Raw genomic sequence first — 21,502 nt, 5'->3', positions numbered from 1 at the left:
GCAGAAAGACACCAGACTCCCTCAGTGTCCACAAACGTACATGCTCAGAAACCTCTGGGTCACTAGTGCTGCTCTAGACTCTAAAGCACACCAATGCTCCCGAGTATCTCCATGCTCCTTGCTGCGGCAACCAACTCACTTCAGCTGCCTTTGATTCATCTCGCATCAACTCTTTCTGAGGCCCTCTGGAACGTACAGGGCTGAGTGTGTCCCACCCATCACACCCAGTGGCCACCCCTCACACCCAGAACACCCTGTCTCTGGTTAAGAGCGCTGGTAAGTGCTTGCTAAGACAGCTCCCACTGCAGACCCGTACTTAGGTGGGGCTGGCAGGATAGTCTGGTAGTTGTAGTGCTGCTGCTGCTGGTTGAGGATCTGAAGCTGGAGAAAGAGCTGCTGTTGTTGCAGTATTTTGGCATAAGATGAATCCATGGGAGGAGCTCCCTTGTCCTGCTTTTGGTCTGGGGGAATATACTGATGATATTTAAGCTTCTTGACTTTCGGCTTCAACTCCTTGGCTTTTTTACTGCGTTGAGACTTCTCACTAGCAGACTTGGGCTGGCTTTGCTATGTAGAAGAAAAGGAGGAACCAAGTTAGAATGGAAGCATTGATATAATGTAACACCCCATGTAAACCAGAACGCACACTGGGCTCTCTAGTTTATTCACCCCAGGGTCTTTCCATGCTTCTCTAACTGAGACACTGCAGACACTGCACTGGCAGCAGCTTATGCTGCACAATAATGAAGGTCACCTTTCATAGCACACCAGATCATTTGCTCATCCAGTTGACTCTAATAATAGATAACACTGATTGTTTCAAAACGTTTTGCATTAGCATCCTTTTTACAGAAGGTGAATATACCATGGAAGAGAAAACCCCATTAAGTTTGTTACAATTAGTGTCAGAGGAAGACATTAGTGAGAAATGTTTCCTTCCTTTACATCTGTTAATCTAATACTTCCAAACTCCAAACCTGCTTAAAAGTAACCTTCTTATCTTCCTCCAGCCTACAACAATGAAGACATCAGCCAAAATAGTACCTTAATGAGTGTTGGTGGGAGCTTGGCAGCAGTAAGAGCCACTCCATTGGTAAGACTAGAGGGAAGAAGAGGTGGAGGTGGCAGTGGTGGAGGTGGCTGCTCAGGTACAAAAAGAGTTTCACTGGAGTCTGTGCTAATCTGCAACTGGGATGAACCCTGCAGGGACAGAAAAAGGCATCATGAATACACACAAGAGGAGGGATACAGTTCAACAGAGTGCAGGAAGTGTCCACTTAGAAGGAAAGAGCACGGCCTTCAAATCTTTAATCTGACTCCTTTAACCCACTGCTTCAGTCGTCCCTGAGAAGCAGCACAACTTGGGGCAGAAGAGGAATCAAAACCCAACACCTGTATCTCCCAGCATTTCCTGCTGGGATCAGTTGCACATCGGCTGTATCACCAAGCAATGGCTGCCCATTTCCCCACAAGGGGCACCACCCTGAGGGTTTGTGAATAACCAGAGGAGGACATCATTGACACCACATGGAGCTAAGACCCCTTGTGAAATCTCACAGACTATACGTCCTAGGGAAGCCTTAGTCTCACTTTTTAGGCTCTTCTGCCACAAATCAGCATGAAGCTCCAGGAGGAGCCCAGGAGGCCTCCACATTCTCACCTGAGCTAGTGATGTACCAGTGGTGTTAGGGAGAGGCTCACAAATCCGCGAGTCCATCGGCGATGGGACAGACCCCTGGGACTCATGGCTGGCTGGCTGTTCTGGGGAGAGGGCATCACTGCTGTCCTCATCAAAGGAGGAATTGTCTGCAACCTTTGGGTAGTTCACCTGTCCAACTAAAACCACAAACATTAACCGTGGTCTGTAAAGAATACAGAATAAATACAGAATACAGAATATGAATACGAATACAAATAAGAATTTGAAATTACTTCCCTTGACACTAGATGTTTCACAAAGATAATGATGGCATGGAGAGAGTTGTGCTTAAAGCACCAGCTAAAAATGAGAGAACAGAGTCCTAACTGGATCAGGTTTACATTCACTATCTATCAGTACAATAAAATGAGGTGGACTGGGGTGAACCATTTCCCTTGCTTCCTAGCCAGGAAAGTGCATGTAAGAAGAGATACTCAGGTCTGCCCAAACCCAGCTCTGTGGCATGACTTGCTTCATTATCATGTGGCACCAAAGAAGAAGACTGGACAGTATAAGGCTGAGTCATGGCTTCTTTGGTATTCATCCCATATGGTGGAAGGTAGAATCTCCCTTGGATTCCTCTGTCTTGGAAAACAGAATCCCAAAATGTCCTCCAGTCTTACAAGCAACATGGGCTGTGGATTAAGTGGTGGCCCTGGCTGCTATTAGCATTTCTGTCCACCTATATGCCCAGAGTGTACACCTATAATGTACCAAAGCTTTTTTAGACTACATTTTCTCAAATTAATCCTGCTAAGCAGGGAAATATTCTCATTTGCACCCCACCTAAAATCAAAAGGAATCCAGAGATGTACTTTGCTCAGTCAGAAGGAAGCCACATCTCTTAGGCTTCAGTTCATAAGTTCACCCTTCCTCAACTACTTCTTGTTCAGTAGTGAAGCCAGACTCTCACAACACTGACCTTTTCCTTTTTTTATGGAAAATATTCCATCTTGCTCACAGTTGTGTGCCATTTGTCTTTACAGTAGCTGTGCTTGTTTGAGGGGATGAATAACCACAGACACACAGACTGCTCAGTCTGGGGAGACAGGAAAGAGCACTGCTGAGATAGTGGGAAGGCTATTCCCCAGCATTCCTTTCAGCCCTTGGAATGGAACTGGCATGATTTACATCTGTTCCGGTTTATTTTTAAAGGGGTTGAATCCTCTGAAGTTTTTGAGTTCACAGACGTCTTTTGTTTCATCACACCTGTTTATATTCTGTCTCCCCTCCTGATCTAAGTCAGTGGGTTGTCCCTGACCAACGCTGTTGACATGTTATACTGAGAGTGGGATTTTAAGGAGACAATCTAAGGAATACAATCTTCAACAGTCTTTCAAGTCTTTAGGGTATACAACTGCTTTTATAGTTCTCTGGAATGTCCACATCCCTATAATTTAATGTCTCTATAGCATTATCTGGGCCAGGAGATCTGCTTCTCCAAATCCTTGGGCTGAAAGCCTGTGATTCTGGGCCAGGAAAATGAGACCAGCCATGGGATAGCACTCACTTAGCCATGCAGGTGAAATGATAGGTAATCGTAGCCACATGTGGGAAATGCCCTCCACAAAGATCCTCCTCTGGCCTTACCAATAATAGCTTCCTTCAGGCTCAATTCCACAGGCAAGATGTTCTTCTCCACCAGCTCCATGGGCCCTGGCCTCTGTGCTATCTTCTCATTGAGGTCATCTGCCAGTCTGGCTCTCTTCAGCTTCAGCTGCTTTGCCTGCAAGGAGGGTTCAGCTGAGGTCTCTGTTTGGGGGAAAGTAAATAAAATGGCATCAATCCCACAATGGTCAACCCATACCCTTCAGCAGTATTTTAATTCTATTCAGAAAGGTAGATAACAATAGGTAACTGTACAGAAAAATAGTTGATAGATAACAATAGATAACTGCACTACAAAGATATGACAATTGTTATGTGTATTTGGGTTATAAAGCTAACTACAGTAGCCCTTGTGATAAATTCACTTTTCTCAAACTGATGTCACCCAATTCTCGTTCATCTTTTCCCCTTGGTTGTGCCCCAAGCTTGGTGCTCAGCAGCAGCATAGCACTCCCTCTCTGAAGCTGAGGTTCATTACTAATCATATGAAATCTGCCTCACTCTCTCTTGGACATGTTACAGTGTTTTCCCTTAGTAAAAGAGCAATCCATGGTCATTCTGTTTCATTGCTCAGCTACACAAAACTGCAGGTTGAATTCACACAACAGATTATTCTGAGAATAACCTCTGAGCAAGCAGAGTTGAAGCCCTCCCAAGGAATCATGCAACAGGCATGATCTTCTGCCCGCTCCCAACTGGAAAGAAGCTTTGGAAGTCAGAGGCCAAACAGAAAGCTGTTGAAAAGGTAGTTGCAATAAAAAATTATTGTTGATGTTTTCACGTTCAGCACTTGCCATACCTTCCAGAATGTGCATCCTAACCAGTTCTGATCTCTCTGGCCGGGACCGGATTTTGCGTTTCAGGTAGTCCTCTGTCTGTAGCAAAAATAGACAAGTAAGAACCACTTTCAGCTGATCTGACACAGGAGTGAGGTAATCTTGAACCGCACAATGAAAAGAAACAACCATCTTTAGCTGTTACTGAGATCTAAATAAGCACAAAATGGAGACGGGATCTATCTCCTGTCCCAGAGCACCCCGAGAATGAGCAGACTCTAAAGATGACCTTGTATTGTAATTACCTCAGTCAATTGTGCAATGCTGCCCCACAGCACAGAAACTGGGAAGGACTTCCTCAAGAGCCGAAGTCCTCATTTCCCATTGTATGCATCGCTACTTTCATGTATTGCCGGCATTCAGGGCTGACTTGTGGTGTGGGCATACTCTTTGATTAAAGATACGTTACTTGTTATGCTAAAGATCCCATGCAGCCCCTTGCGGGGCAGAATCTAAATGCTGTGACAAGGCTTATTTCATTTCCAGAGCTGCTTTTAGCTCTGTCTTTGGAGAAAGTGCTATGGAGCAATGTACAGACATGACCCTGACAGGCTGAACATGTTACTCTTTACACTGCTCAGGAATGGGCATCTGGAAGGAGCAGGTAAGTACCGGACCTTCAGAGAAAATAAATATTAAAGTCAGTCAGAAACCTGCACCACAGTTGCTCGACTGCCCACATAAATATATTAACTTAATAAGGTTTTAGGAGAAAAAGAGAAATGAGCAAAAGCCACTGGTCTTAATGCAAGTCCCTGTTGCAATCCTTCCACAGTTTAAAGGGCCTCTCTCACAGGTCTTAATCACAGCTGTTATTTTTTACTTACGTTGCTTTCACTTTTCAAACAACACTTAGTCATATCTAGCTTTATTCCACTGTAGGCTAATCAGAAAAAAAATGTCCCCAGAGGCCTCCTGAGGAACAGAAATCATCAAGAAACTCCCCAGTAAGAAAAGGTGGCACATGAAGTATGATGCCTGGCTTCCTCTTTCTGTAGAGACAGAAGTCTGTGATTTCAGTGTCACAAGATTTTAGGGGGATCCTCTCTATTTGATTTTCAATTTTTCCAGTCTCCTAGGTAAAAACTGCATGTGCAGGTAACAGAGAAACTCTCCTCAAAGGTGGAACTGAGCTCTACAGGATAAGAGCATTTAATAGCATTTAAGGTCAAAACAAACACCATAAAAATAAAAATGTCAAGTGCATGGAGAGTGGGAAGAAGAGTATCAGTCACTTCCAGAAGGATGACTCTAGGGAAAATCCAGGCACCATATTCAATGGGCTTTAGGCACAACTAGTTCAGAGGGTTAACCAGCACCACATGCAAGTTGCAGAACACCCATCCAATACACCTCTGACTGCAGAAAGCTGTATTACATCCAGGATATGAACAATTCCCTTCTGCATCTCATTAACAGCTACAGGATGCCTGAAACACAAGACACAATTCCTGACTTTCCCAAAACACTAAAGATTATGTTGCATCTTACCCTGGCCCGCTCCAAACTCTTTCTTTGTTCATGAAATGCAGCTGGACTTTTCAGAGCTGTGGAGAGGAAAAGCATTTAGAGAATGAATTAGAATGATGGAACTTCTCTCACTGCACAACCCTTCAGACCAACTAAGTTAACAAACACACTGCAGCAACTGCCTCCTGCATCTTCCAACACGCTGAGGCAGATCTCCAGCTGGTACAAAGCAATGGGAATTGCCATACTCCATCTGACAGCACAGGGACACAGGAACTGATCTGAAATTTTTGTGGGCCATTGGAGAGTCTAACACTTCTAGTCAAACTAATCACTGTTCCCAAAGTTGGGTCCAAGAACATGTTCAAAAACAGCCCCCTCAAAAAGCCTTTTACAAGCTTCAACAGATAGTAATATATCCAGGATCCTTATGGGAATGGCTCTGAAACACTGAAGAGGTCAAATGGTTGGAAGGATGGGGGACAATGCTAATGAACTGTAAATCCCCTTTACTATCTTTTAATGTCAAAGGAAGCTGCAAGTGTTTCCTGAATCTGCACCTGTGTTTTGCACACATACAAGGACGGGCTGCAAATTCTGCAGGTCCATAGGACATATACACTGCTCTCTGTAAGATAAATTATCATGAGAACAGGGATTCTTGGAAAGAAAAGTACATCTGTCTATTGACAGAAAACCACAGCTTGAGGAATTAATTTCAGCTCTCCACAGAACCGACCTTGCCCCTTCAGACTTTCCCTGTTTAAAACCAGAGCCAAAATGGATCAGGTTTTAAGAAACTGATCCTCTGCTGTCCAGGACCACACTAATCTCTCACTCTGCCTGGATCCTCTGGAGCACACAAAGCTCATGTCCCACAGTAAAACCAGAGGCGGTGATGATGGTGTCAGTAGCTCCTCACAGTCTCCCTGAAGCTGCAAGTAGCTTGTTTTTTTAAAAAATGCCCACACTGTGGTTTGTATTAGGAAGTAGCTGAAAGAAGCATAATAATTTCTTTTCGTATTTCTGAAATACTCCTATCTTAAACTGTTTGAATTACCATCCAGCTAAACAGAAAAGTTAAAGAACTTCAGCTTTAAAGATATGTTGCAAGTCTTTTGAAGACAGAGAACTAAGCTCATAGAGTTAGTCACTCTGAAGTGCTGCATCCTGTGAAAAATAGTCTGCTCATATTATTTTTCACTTAAGACCAGTGATTAAGTATTTCTCAAATATAAGTTCATAATGAAGTCTCAAAAGACTTAAAAAATAAAAGCCCCTGCATAAATGCAAGGTAAGAAACTACTTCTAATGCATGTGGAGCCTTCCACACCCTTTCCTACAGAATGAAATGGAGTACAGACTCCATTTCATTCTGTTAAGGGTTAAGACACATTCTGTAAAATAGAGCTCCTTTGATGCCAAGATGATTTTTTGCCTTTTCTTTTATATACCTTTTACATACCTCAGTATTCTTAGCATGTATACTTGTAATTCCTTAAGTCTGATAACTTAGCATAGTCCTAGTATTTTGTTAGGCCAGGAGATGAAACATCCTAGTGTAGGGAAAACCCTACACTATCTTGGGAAATCAACGGAAAACCCTACACTATCTTGGGAAATCAACGGAAAACCCTACACTATCTTGGGAAACCAAGGCCCCCTCTAGAACTTCTCCTGTAAATTAGAGATTTGGCCCATTCAGGGCAGGACTTCCTTGGATGGAGGAATATCACCCTATTCATACAGGCCTCCCATTGGGGCATCCTTGTTAGATATGATCATTTGTCTATAGACAAATTTGTCTTATAAAAGGTCCATAAATTGGATACACAATCTATTGTGTGTGTGCATAGCGGTGCATCCCACGTTGGTGAAGTGGTGCAACATAAGGATCCTTATTAAAATACCAAGGTAAAAAACCCTTATCCCTTAACCGTGTCTGGCTCTCAATTTTTTAAGACCAGGGAAAGGCATCACCTCTTGGTTCACATCAATGGGTAAGAAGTAGAATTCAGTCCACATGGCAAGAATTCCGAACATGCCAGGCATCACAGATGGGATTTGGACTACAGAAGTGAATGAAAAATAATTTGTAGAATAAATTAACAATAACTGAAAGCCACAGTGAGTGAGTATATAGACCCCTACACAACAATGGGGCAAATAACTCCTGCTCCGAGCAGTTGCATAAATCTGGTTACAGAGAAAAATCACCAGAGAAAGTTACACAAGCTGTGAAATGCACTTTGAGAGAGACCAAAGAGATATGGTAGAGATACTGTTTTGCAATAACTACAAAAATAATGCAAAACAACTTCCCCATCTAGCTGAGACACCAACAAGGTCTCAGCTGATGTGTCCTGCGTAGTCTGACCACGGCACTTCAATGAAGAGCAAGGAACAAACAACACTCTTTTCAAGTCAAGTGAGCTGCTTGTGAATATGCACGTGCTTGTACCCGAATGCATTTTCTTTTCATTGTGTGCATCTCACAGAAAAGCAAAATAAAAGCTCAGGTCCACTTGGGCAAAGATAGCAAGCAACACTTAAATCTGCATAAACATCTATCCTGGAGACAAGCAAAGCAGCATTCATCTTGAGTCTTCAAAAGCTCTCTACCAGAATGTGCAAACACAGCAGGAATTCTTTACACTCCCCTTCCTGCCTACCTCTGCTGTCAGTATGAGGCAGCAGATGAACTTTAAGTGACATTTCTCTGACCACAGCTAATGGTCAGAAAAGTCAACTGCAGAAGTTCAGCTGGTGTCATAGATAGTCCAGGAAAACTCTTGCATACAGAAAAAAAGAAGAAAGCAAGAAAATAATCCCTGAGTAGGGAAAAAACCCAAAAAACCACTTGGGCATTTAATAGTAAGTAATGCAGAGCTGCTACAGGAAGAATCTTGTAAAGAACACTTTCAGTCTCTCATGACTAGTCCTTTGGAAACGTGCACTGGGACGCAGCTCTGTGCTGGCAACATGACAGAGGACTTCATATTCGACCTCTGAAAATGTCAAGAGGACACAAACCCTTCACTGCTTCCCTCAGCAATATAGGATGAGGTTGCTATGTCAGAATAGGGTGTCTATTGTAAAATCATACGCCATTTTAAGTTAACTAATCCTTGCACATTTTTGGCTTTGAAACGACAACATAGCCCAGAGCTGTGGAGCAACTCTGTTAACTTTACTACAGCACATAAAAAGGAAAAATATAATCCTATGAAGAACTCCGAAGCAATAAGGCTCTGGGTGAGCTCTAAAGGAGACCTGCAGTGCAGATATGCCCCCTTTCCAGCTCCTACCACTGCCCTTCCCAGCCACTTAGCACTGATGCCTGCAAAACTGTTCCTGTGTCTGCAGAACTGTTCCTGTGCCTCATAACCCATCCGGTTTGCTCACCAGAGCACTGCTTGATCTATTCCACTCAAAACCATCTATACTGATGAAGCTCTGCTGTTCTCAGCCATATCAATTGTGGTGGCTCATTCTGGCAGTGTATGTGAATGAGTGGCTGAGACAGTGGAGCAGAACCTGTGTGAACCAAGTGAATGTGGGGCAGCAGTCCCACTCTGTCCACAGCCCTTAGGACCTGAGGCACCAGATATAACCACAGAGGGTTAGGGATGAGGAAACTCCAAACACCTGATGCTTCCTGACTGCTCAGCCTGCATAAAATACATTGAAATATTCCTTACGTTGCTTGTCTAACCTGTTCTTGGAGACCTGCAATGAAAAAATGTAGTATTATTGCAGAGAAATTATCCCAGTACACAAATGTTTTTGCTATTTAAAGATCTTTCTGAGTGTCTAATTTACATTTCCCTTCTTACAATTTATACTCTTTGTTCCCCACCTTACCTGCAAACGTTACAGAGAACAATTTATTTTCTTCCTCTTTGCATGTATCTCTTTTGAAAACTTTGGTTCTCCTACAATCTTCTGATATATTAAATGACCAAAGGCAGTTGCTTCAACCTTCCTTTGTAGTTAACATATACCTTTGCTTGTTTAATCTCTTTTGGACTCCTTCTATTTAAGCTGCATTTTTGTTGAAGCATACTGTCCAGAACTGGGTACATATTCCAGCCTTTAATGGTTGTTACAGAGTTAAATGATTATTCAATAACACTTCTCAGCCACATGTCCCAGCCAGTTTGCCTTTTTTGTGTACATAAAACAAACAACTTTCACTTGTGCTTGTCTCACAATCCACTAAAGGTCTCCAATCCTCTTCTGCAGAGCCGGTACCAAGCCAACCAGTCTTCATCCTCCAATCAAGCCACTGCATAGGCATTACAAAATGTAGACATACTGCCTTTTTCTTTCATTTTATTCCACAGTTGTTGGCTTCTCCAAACATCGTGAGTCCTAGTCCTGTCCTCCCCCCAACCCTACTAACCTGGAGCTTAATAAACATGCAGACTGTTCCTTTGTTTACATCAAACCACCGAAAATACTGAATCATGTCAAATACTGGTTTTCTCCCTTCCCATCCCACCCAACCACCCTGCTCAACTCAACCTCTGAGTCTGACACCAAGCCTTTATTCCAATCCTGTTCCCTGGGAAATTGCATGGGCAGCTTCAAAGTAGTCCCAGCTTGCTTCCAAAAACATCAGGCAAGGCTGTTTCAAGCGCCTTACTAAACCTAAGAAGTGCAAAAACACATTTAACACCCTGAATTCCCTGGGAAACATTTCAACAAATATTAAGTCTGCTGGCTTCAGTGATCCAGCTCCAGTAATGATCTCTCTTTCCTCACTTTTCTGTGTCTTACGTGTTTCTGCCTTGCCGTTGATGCTTCAATTGTACTTGTACTGCGTGGGGAGCTCTACTAGGGAACTGTTGCCATCAAGTATCTCCTGCACCTCTCCATGGCACTTGCCCATCTTCAAACATAACTTGAACCCTTGATCTAACTATCCAGCTACCTTTGATTAAGTCCTGATTAGACCTAAGTGCTGCCAGAGGAAAAAAAAAAACACCCAACCTTCCAAATTACAACAGCAGTATGAGCTGTTGTTTTTTTTCCCCGCTGTATGCAGAAAAGAAATAGTTGACAATGAAGAAGTAACTTCTGCAACACCCAATTTCAGTTAGGTTACCTCCTGCCTGCCTTTTGGTTTTGTTTCTACATGATATGTAGATGGCATTTTCAGCCTCAGTAACCTGCAGCTCCACTTTCTGCCCTCATTCCTGTACCTATGTCTGGGACAAAGCATGTCAGCCCTCGATGAAGCTGAAAAAACCTCTGTGGACTCTGATCATAGTTGTTTTGAAAGAGTTATTTTAACCCGGATTGGTATGCTGGTTTACAGCACGGCTCCACAAATAAGTTTCAGCAAAGCTGAGCACAAGTGCCTTGCCAGACAAAGTCAGAAATGAGAGGCTGAACTTAGGGCCTGCAGCAGGAGCCTCATCCTGCTGAACCATGGTCCCCACATCTTCCAATTGCTCCATTCACCACAGGAAAACAGCGTGGTGTTAAAAATGGGCCAACAAGCACTAAAAAAGACTCAGTGACAGATGGGACAATAGCATCACCAATGGGGCTTGGGACAGCACAGTCCAGCAGGTGACCTCCATTGAGCTGTTCACACTTTTGTCTCACTTGGACAACTGCGGCAGTTTGTAGTATCTGCTGTTGGGAGGATGAGTTTTAGCCCTCACCTTTAGATGACTGACAGCAGGACTTGACTTTCCTGACACACGAGCTGTCTAGCAAGGATCTAACAAAATTCCTACCACACGAATCCTTATTTCTTTAGTCTCTCTGCTGCCTGTTGTGGAGCATTTTGATGCTTCACCTCCAAAATTCCTGAAGCATTAGCATCTTTGTGGTCACACCAGCTACCACGAGAAACCTCCCTACACGTTAATGATGCAACTGTTCCTCCACTGTGCCTCCACCCTGCTTCAAAAATATTGCAGCTATATGTTGCAACTGTGTTCTTCCATCTGACCCCCCCCAAAACCAAGCAGCAGCACACAAGACCATCTACATTGACCCACACCTTTCCATACAAAGCCCAGAAATGAAAGCTGCTAATCTTCACTTCAAAGCAATGTATTCATTCCCTTGAAACAGGGTGCAAAACTACAATGCCTGAGTTCAGTGTTCCCCCAGTCCAAGCCACATTTTGCAGATGGCAAAGTGGGAATGAACCACAGAATGGTTTGGGTTGGAGAATCCTTAAAGATCATGTAGTTCCAGCCCCCTGCTATGGCTGCAGGGACACCTTCCACTAGACCAGATTGCTCAAAGTCCCCATCCAGCGTGGCCTTGAGACACTGCTGCAAAGCACCAAACTGATGCTGCTATAAACAACGCACCGAATCAAGGCTCAGGAATCAACCCCAAATCCTTAATACAACAGCAGAGACAAAAAGCTGAGCAAAGTAGCGCAAGCATTTCTGTTCAGGGTTTACCCCACAGTGTACAAAGGCAGATTTTAGCCATGCAAAGCTTTCAAAGATATTCATATGCAGACCTCCGAGTTCCTGTTACCTAGCGTGAGAAATAAGTGGAATCAGAACCAGACTAAGACACTCTAAGAATGAAACACAGCAGAGGAAGGAGACTGACCCAACTGCTGCAAAAAGGAGGTAAAAATACCCATACACCCTGCATTTTTTAATGCAGTTGACAGAAGACACTGAGGTTTGCAAGGAACCAAACACAGGGAAGAAAGAGAGGCAAAAGGATCTCCACAGATCCTCATAGCTCAAGTGCCTTGTGGGAAGCAGAGGCTGCAAAGCCTTCTGTAATCAGTAAATCACTACTCGAGGCTATCAGACTTGTAGACTGACAGAGGAGAGGAAGCACATGAGCTTTCCCTGGCCTTGGTTAGTATCTAACTCATCATAGACAACAAGGTGATATCTGAACTGCAAATCAGTTGGTAAGACAACACACAATGTTTGTAGAAAGGCTACAGCTAAATTCAGAATACTGAGTCAAATACTTCGCTCTTCAGTTAGACCCATTCCTAAGGGAAAAGGAAAAGCCTTCCTCTGCTATGACAAAGAGAAGCTTGTGCCATGTCCAAACCCAACTCAGACACACTGATTTAGTTCAGAATGGCAGAAGGCCTTCTGCTGCAGCCATTTACCCCTGCTCTCAACCGAATTCTGGATTCTCTCTCTTGTTTACTATGCTTTCGTAAAAAGATGAGATAAAGTGCTGCAAATAGGCTCGATGACTTCCGCTGTTGGTTGAGGGTGGGGCTCCCACCCGTAGGATTTGCTAAGAGACACAGAACTTGAACCACAGAACAAGGCAGTTAGCACTCTCTTCCTCCCTTCATCTTCACTTTCAAAAAGCATTTCTCACAGCACGGAAGAAAAAGGTATTAAAAAACTGGGTCACATGCACAGAAGGGGTTGTCATCTTGCCAGTGGGGCAGTGTCAAAGAGCTACTGTGTGCTGCAGAAATATGAAAAGGGGCTGGAGAATACACAGCTGAGAAAAGAGATCTCCATCAGCATCCTTTTCTCCATTTTCAGCTCTGGTGAGTTTCTCATCCAGTGCACAGACCTGATCATATTTGAGAATTCTTGATACCATACCCCAACACTGGTAAATGACCTTGGATTAAGGCTAAAATATGAGTATCAAGTTAAGGATAGGAAAAGAAGCCACAACTGGTAAATTGTGGTTATTCAAATCCCAAAATACATAAACTCAGAAAATTAAAAATTAAGACTGACCTAAAAAAGTCAATGCAAATATGCTCATGAAGGTAAGAAACACACCTCTGGCACTCAAACAAATGCAGTTTGCCCTTCAGTGACACCCTCCAATGGGAATGTTATTGTGATTGAAGGATTACGAGTGTTACCAGCCCCAAACAGAAGAAAGGCTGGAGAGAGGCTCCTTCCCACCCTGCTGTTGTTGCCAGCACTGCCAAAGCACAGCATTACAGACACAGTGCTGTAGGCTTCACTGAGTCTTCCCTGCTGCCCAGCTATTCCAGTCAAACAGAGACACACACAGAAAACGGCGGCCAAACGAAGTCCTTGCTAGCAGATTGTTTGGTGAGCCTCAGACTGCTGTGGAAGCCACAGCTGAGGTCCTGCCTCCCTGACCCCCTGCCTCAGACAGCCAGCCCTTCTCCTGGGTCAACATTTTGAACCTGCAGTGTACCAGCTGATGCAGCTGTTTTTCCTAAAAAAAAAGCCACTTTCCAGCTCCCTGCATATGGCTTGTCCTGGCTGCTGAAGCACACAGGCTGGGGGAACTGTGGTACTGTGCCTCCGCTCAGCTCACCATGGAGACACTCACCAGCTGTGCTGCTTCCAACGCCTGCCCCAGGCACCTCTCCAGAGCCCACTTTCAGCAAGACTGTCAGTAACTTTAGTACAGCAGTATCCCACCAATGATGCAGGTGAAGTTTAAGATTTTCATTAACTGTATGAAAAGCCTGAAGTATAGGTTTGTCACAGTAAACATGAAATTATTGGCAGAAAGGACTAAGATTTTTCCAAGGCGCAACAATGAGTTAATTTAAAATCTAACATACGTGCAATTTCTCAGAAAGTTCATCCTCTTTAGAAGCAAAATGGAAATTATCGCCATGGTAACAGTTATCAGATCTGTGGATGACTGTGGCTACAGCTTTGTGTCAGAAAACATTTACAGCAAATACAAATAATGTATAATCTGCTCCATCCATCGCCACGGGCATTCAAAAACCATTACCTGAATCCTGAAATGAAAAATAAAAAAGGCAAAGCTTCATTACGATCAGGATTATACCATCTCCAAAATGAATAGGAAAAGGGAGACAAGGAACTTCTATCAGGAATCCTTTGATCCATGCATTCATGGACCAGACTTCACGCCTGTTTCTTGCATGGATAACTGGCCTTTGCAAACTCTTCTGGTAACTTTCCAGAGTGCCCAGAGTGGGAAAGGTATGTGGTCACAAAAAGGAGAGACCATTCCCAGACAGCAAGTAAGAATGAAGCTAAGACAACTGTGGGAACATGAAGGGAGAAACTGTATTGCCTAACAGACTTTACCCCCCTGAACTATTAAGTTTCTCTTGCAACTGGCAGAGTTAAATCTTCTGTCATGGCAGTGATCAAGGACCAAACACAGACTATCAAATACTTCGGCATGGTCCTCCTTCTACAGCTTCAGAAAGGTCAAACAGCACATTTCTATCCTAATACAATGCATTTTATTATTCCAGTCATGTCTTACTAATCACAGATCATATAAACACATGGAAAACACACTCAGATAGCTAAAAATAAAAACAAAGCAGATGCAGTTATTAGTCCTCTGATAACGAGACTCTCAGCTTAAATGTACAGACAACCTCCAACAAACAAAGCCTGAAAGCTTTGAAATTGTGCTCCAAGAAATATTATAGAAGTCAAATAACCAGCAAATAATTCCTGGGAGACAAGTTACAGGTATACAATCAAATTAAAATAAAACCAATTACAGATTTCTGTGCAACGCACCAGAAACAGAAAAAATGTAGAGCATAGCTGCAAATGTCCTCTACTTTTTTAAAAATTATTTTTACAATACTTGCCTAGTGTTCCAGTCTTACTCTCAGAGCATGATACTGATTATATTAGAAGTCTGCCTGCAGTTTCTGTACGGAGTAACAATATTTACAGTTCACATATATGTTTTTAACTCCTGTCCTAAACAAAATTACAGTTCCAGCTTAAAAGCATGAAAAAGAAGCCGTTGCCAATGTGCAGAACAGCAGACATAATATGGCAGGAAAGTGCAAATTTTTATTTTTGCTTTGTTACTATAAATAAATTCCATAAAACTACTGGAATGTCACTACAAACATCTGATATGTAAAGTGGTGAGAGACAGGTTACGTAGCAGGAAGAGATAACTTCAGGGTGTTAAAGCAATGGGTTTAGCTGCACCTCTAATAGAACACACCACAACCTTGAAATGTCGGCTGTGTAGCCACACCGCAACAGTTCCAAGCCAGTAGAACTCCACCCAGGCATAGCAGTTCGTCTGTCCTGGCCCTTATGTAGAAGACAAAACATATCTGAGGCATGAAGAATGGCCCCTGAAGTCACCAGCATGATGGCAGAACAGCTCGTGCCATGAAAAATACTGCACCTGTAGGTACTGTCACGTTCCAACAGATTGCTGCCTCTCCTTTCTCTGACAAACACAGAAAAATGCTCCTACTTCACAATTAACAGTTAAACAGTTTATACATTTTTTTTCCTTTTGTTTTGTTTCTGACATTTAATATGTTCTACTGTAGCTATTGTATGTAACAGGAACCAAAGGTTGATATGATATGATTATAAAATATATATAATATATAGATCCTCAACTGACAGGTCTCCTTAAATTAGCACACACACTAAATCGACAAGATTCATAATAAGAAATAAGAATAAATAAGAAAGGAAAATAGGAACATAATTATTGAGTCATGCAGCAATAAAGCTAGAATCTTCATAGCATAATATTCAAGTATTTAAAAAGCTCATTTTTTCCGAACTGAGAAGTTATTAGACTATCATGTAAAGGCTAAAGAAGGAATAGCATTTTTAGCTATGCTACACAAACACAAGTGTAGATTAATGGCCAAATGTTGGGGTTGAGATGTTGAAGTCTAGAGACACGATTTAACCTTAGGAACTCATGTGGCAAGCACTTTGCTTCCCGAATTCAGTATCTCAAAGATCCTTGGGGTTTTGTGATGGCACCTGTGCTGGACACAGAAGACCAGCTACTACCAGCTTTGTCTAGATGATGATCAACACTAATATGCCAAAGCATAACCTGTGTTCTGTACTCTTAAATCACCAGCTGTCTCCAGTAAACAGCAATTACTTTAGAATTCGTTCTAAGTAATGTCTCACGGGTTCACAAAAAAGCAAATACTGCATTTTAGTTTTATAACAAAAATTACATTTTGTCCACTAACCTTATGGCTAATAAAAAATGCAGCAAAGGATATGAAAGGCCTAATGAGATGATGTTGGGAGTTAGATTTGTTTCTTTTTTACTTGTAGAATTTTTCCCCATTATTTGCTAGGAGACACTGCTGGGTACTTATGGATGCTCAACCAAAACAGAGAGGTGGCCAAAAGTCGGGAGGGGGAAGATCGTGCGAGTTTTGGGAGCAGGTAAAGGATGGGGCTGGAGGCAGCCCTCTATGTTCCCTTGCTCTCAGCATCAGAGGGAGGACAGCCAGGCTGTTTGCTTGCTGCAAGAGGAGTTCACTGTCACCACCAAGTCCGATCCTGGGAAATCTACCATCATCTGCTCTTGTGCCCAGGAATCCTGAGCTCTTGCTCCTGCCCAGCTGGAGCTGGGCCAGGCCTGTCCCACTGTCGCGGCTTCTTCAGCGCTGCTCTTTTTGCTCGGGTGTGGCCCTGCACCCCCTGCCCTGCCGGGACATCCTGCCCCTGCCTGCCAGGGACATCCCTGCCGTTCTGGCTGCCACCGCGGAGCTTCTGATTTATCTCATCCACCAGCCCGGGATTTTCCACCGTTCCAGCTTGGTGCTCTGAGAGTCCTGCAGGGGCAGTGAGATCAAACTGCCCCGGGGTTTGTGAAGCAAAGCCCTCGAGGTTCCTGGTTCTGTTTTTAATGCTGTAGTTGTTGTTGTTGTTTGTTTTGCTTTGTTATACATACTAGTAAAGAACTGTTACTCCTGTTCCCATATCTTTGCCTGAAGGCCCCTAATTGCAAAACTATAATAATTTGGAGGGGGGGGGGTTACATTTTCCATTCCAAGGGAAGCTCCAGCTTTCCCTGGTAGACACCTGTCTTTCTAAAACAAGACAGATGATAACCATTAGACTGCCTGCTGTATTACAGTAATTTCTGATCATGTGGCATGTTGGAATTGAACCACGGCATGCTCCCCTCATGGAGTCTGAGGATAAAATACATAAATCTTGTACTCTGAAATAAGCTTGAGCATCCAGCAGGCTGCACATCCCAGCAAAAACTGCATCAGAGTGTTGGCAGCACAGACCTAGAGCATGGAAACACCTCAGCACCTGTTAAAGTAGTCCCGTTAGAATGCACAAATTCCACCCTCTTTGGATCTACACACTACCACATGTTCTGTACCCCAGAACACAGACAAAAAGAGGAGTTGGATGTGGGCACAAAAACTGGCAAACATCAGATACACTGAAGTGAAAAAGAAGCTCCTGGAAATTCTCAGCCTGTACAGCAGCCTACTTCCAGCTTCCAGTGCGGGTGATGGATGCCCTTTTGAAAGGATGCCTTTGTCATTTTTTAGAGACTCACACAGCACTACTACAGAGAAACACAAGGCACATTCCCAGAAATTATCTACTTCTGCTTCGCCTGCTTGGATAGATGTGATGGTCAAAACAGCCTTCCTGCAGGATTGTGCCACATGACAACCTTGCATTCTTGCCTGTGTTCCGTGTTTGCAGCCAGAAGCCAAAGACCACAACTCTGATGGATAAAACAAATGGCATCTGAAGCTTTGAATCTTGCAAAAGAGAAAAAGAGACACATATTTTGCATAACAGAGTATTGCTACATTTGCCAAATGTCTTTCCCCTAAAAATTTTTGCTGTTTTAGTTGAAGATACTTTCCACATAACTTTCTACTCATTAGCTAATGTTTTAAACACTCTATTCAAGAGTGAAAAATGGGGTGTTTAATATTTCCCCCAAAAACCTTACAATAGGCGTAACCTTTAAATTAGAACCTAAAAAATGACAGCATCTCACTGTTCTTCTACACTGAGTTCAAAGAGTTGAGCACAGACAGCAGATTTTGTTTAACTTGTATTTTCTAAGGACAAGATGAAAATCATCTCTGCATAGCTACAAAAAGAAGTAAATAGCAAAATGGCTTGTCTACTTGCACTGTTAGAAAATAGGCCAAAACCTGAATAAATATAAAAGCTCGCTCTCCTTTTTTCCAGATACAGTCATTCTAGCTCAAATCACAGGCATGTCAGCTGCAGGTGAAGACTTGCTTCCCACCATTTTTCTGAAGGCAATTGAGAATTTTAATCTTGAACTAATGAATCCCGCACTAGTAAAAGATTACACAAAGTGGTAACAGAAAGCAAGAAGAATTAATGAGGCATAAAATGCAATTATTTTGAATCCTCTTTCACTGACTGTAAATGCTTTATTTCTTACTACAATACACTAATCTTTCACTGGAGCAAAGCCCCACTGTAGGTGGCTGGTGGGTTGGGAAGGTTAAGTGAGATTAAGTGTACTTGGTAAAAAAATGTTGAAACATTTGCCTTTCTGCTCTACTGTATAAACAAAATTCCACATGGGACAAATTAAGCAATTCCCAGTTCTGTTATGAACAAGCACAGCAGGAGTAGAACGACTTTCACTCTCACTTTAAGGTAACACAAAATGTGTCATCTCCCACTCCTCGTATTTACAGTGTCCAAAATCCTCGTGTTGATGATGGGAGCCTGCAACGAAATTACTCTTTTAGGGCACCAATTTACAGAATAAGTCTTATGTGGGGTTTAGATTCAGTCAGCAGAACCAAAGGTACCAATGTGACTTTGCACCCTCCACAGTTTGTAATGTAAAACAAAACCTTTCACTTCTCCCACACTTGGCTCAGGGATTTTTCCATGGCTGTTTGCTTCAAGATATACAGGAACTGATCTGTATCACAGGCTAATCTAAAGGAACATGTAGGAAAGCACAGTAAAACCAAAACAGAAACAAAGTCGATGCTGAGGAAGTGACATTCACACTCTGGATGTGAAGGTGAATTGGAGGTGTGGTGCCAGACAAGCTGTAGTCTGGTCCCATGGGCTGAATGCATAGTAACTCTAGGCAGAATATTTTCCATTTTACTTTCATTCCAATTTAATCCAGCTCTCAAACTTCATTTTATGGTGCAAAGCAAGGCACGGTAGGCAGGTGCAATCAGGAGCTTCACTTCAAAAACACATTCCTGACACAAGCTGTAATGCAGGTAGAATTGCAACCATCACAGTTCTCCCAAGAGTGTTAAGACTCTCCAGATGGAAAATAAAGGAAAGAAAATAAGCCAACCAGCATCTGACATGGAAAGAGCAGTCCAGCTCTTTTAGTTCACCACCAAACCATCCTCTGGATTCCAATTTTTATACTTTGGTTGAATCATCATGAAGGACTGTGTGGGGCTTGGTTCCTGGCTAACTCAAGAGGGACACACAAGTCCAGCACAGCCATGTTCAGTAGCAGATGGCAGCAGAACAAGATTAAGAACCTCAGTGTTTTCACAGACGAGGTACAGGCCAGAGAGAAGAAAGAATACAGGATACTTGCATATTCCCAGCAGTAAAAAGAAGTCTATTCTGGAACTCCTGAAAGTAGAAGTAAAGTTGTCATGGCACTGAGATGCCTTCTGGAGGAACATGGTCCCTAGTCATCCTTTGTACTTCTCAGGTTAAAAATGGGATTTTTGCTTTAAGTATCACAATTTATCTCACATCTGATCTTCTCTTCAAAAACAGCCCAGGCAAATTATTTTTTAAACATTTCCCTATGTGTGGTTATTTCCAGTTGGCAGGTATGGGTAAATTATACCATTACTTGGGAGGAACTAATTTCAAATCATGTTTAGAACAGATGTGTTAAAGCGGGTTTTCTCCACTGCAGAAAGGACTTTTTAATGTGTTGCCAGTATTTTCACAATGGTATTTCACTGAGTGTTTTTCTTTGGTCCATCACAATATTCACATGTAAGAGATTTAAATGAAGCAATGAAGGGCACAAATCTGCAAAGGCTAGTAATTTAGTCTATATTTTAAATAAATTTAAGACTCACTAATTATTCTGGATGCCTTACTTGAATTACTTGCAAGGGCTTCATTTTCAAAAGGCCTGTAAAACAGACCCCTCTCAGGAATCACAAGTTTGGCCAGGCACACTTTGAAGAAAGCCAATACTGAACATAAGTTAATGCAGTATTTGCATACATATCCACTTAAAGCAGGACACCACAAAGAAGTCAGGAACATTTTCTTCTGAGAAGCATTAGTAAAAAGGCACACTCACTGGGACACTAGTCTTTCATGCAAGAGCAAGTAAGTGTACTCTGTAAAAGCTTGTATACAAGCTCCTCACATTAAAAAATAGACAACAGGTATGATATATCCAGACAGGACAATCTTTTCTTTTTGCTTTGGTACCATAATTTTAAGCAGGGGCTCCAGAAACCTCTTGAAGAATATTACTGCCATTCAGCAAGCCACTTCAGCTGACAGAGTGCTGCTGACAGGTTCTCTTCATTCAGACAGAGAGATGACAGCCTAACCTTCAGCCATCAGCAAAGTCTAAGTCACAGCACTGTGTCATATTACAGTGTGCACCCCAGAAACAGAAGAAATGAGAAAATCCTCATTACTACTCCACCTCCAAGTAAAGCTTCTGAAGCAGGGCAGAAGGAAAGCTTTTAAAAATAAGAAAATACTGCATTTTATTACAGCTGTTGAGTGAAATTGAGAGGACCTCAAAAATAAAACATTTGCTGTGTGGTCTTGCTTCAAATCTTTTCCTCTAAGTCACCTAGTTCAGAGGTACCAAAGCTACAAAACTATTTGTCAGATACCTTTTTTGCATTTTTGCATTTTTGCAGGAAGGAGTGGAGCAAAACAGAAAAACACCCTCTCCAACGCTCATCTGACAGTGAAAGCTTGGCTTTAGAGTAGATCTTCTCTGTTTACCCAGAAAAGTAAACGTTCTCTGCCTGCACGATTTTGCCTTTCCCTGCAAGAAGGGCGATGGCTGATGCCCATAGGGCTCATTTTAGCTGTTTTCTAGCTACAAACATAAAGCTTGTTGGTTAACATCTTGTACACAATGCCTGGCTCTGGTCAGTTTATGTAATATGTACACACAAAGTTATAAGTGTCTC

The 21,502-nt window shown here is 42.6% G+C and overlaps 1 protein-coding gene across 4 annotated transcripts in view; it reads right to left on the bottom strand.

Annotated features, from left to right (window-relative positions):
- The window catches only part of MRTFA (myocardin related transcription factor A), a 104,428-nt gene that overhangs the window by 9,477 nt on the left and 73,449 nt on the right, over positions 1-21,502 (bottom strand). For all 4 annotated transcript variants that reach the window (XM_040061133.2, XM_040061135.2, XM_040061131.1 and 1 more), the window contains 6 exons: positions 5,635-5,690; positions 4,107-4,182; positions 3,290-3,451; positions 1,661-1,836; positions 1,045-1,200; positions 317-567 (listed from right to left, as the gene is read on the bottom strand). In XM_040061133.2, the coding sequence (XP_039917067.1) occupies positions 317-567; positions 1,045-1,200; positions 1,661-1,836; positions 3,290-3,451; positions 4,107-4,182; positions 5,635-5,690 (877 nt within the window). The remainder of the gene's footprint in view (positions 1-316; positions 568-1,044; positions 1,201-1,660; positions 1,837-3,289; positions 3,452-4,106; positions 4,183-5,634; positions 5,691-21,502) is intronic.

Source organism: Hirundo rustica, chromosome 4 (assembly GCF_015227805.2).
Source record: "Hirundo rustica isolate bHirRus1 chromosome 4, bHirRus1.pri.v3, whole genome shotgun sequence".
In the NCBI taxonomy this organism is placed as follows: Eukaryota; Metazoa; Chordata; class Aves; order Passeriformes; family Hirundinidae; genus Hirundo; species Hirundo rustica.
Note: the sequence above shows the minus strand (reverse complement) of the source record. Positions and strands in the feature narration are given on the sequence as shown.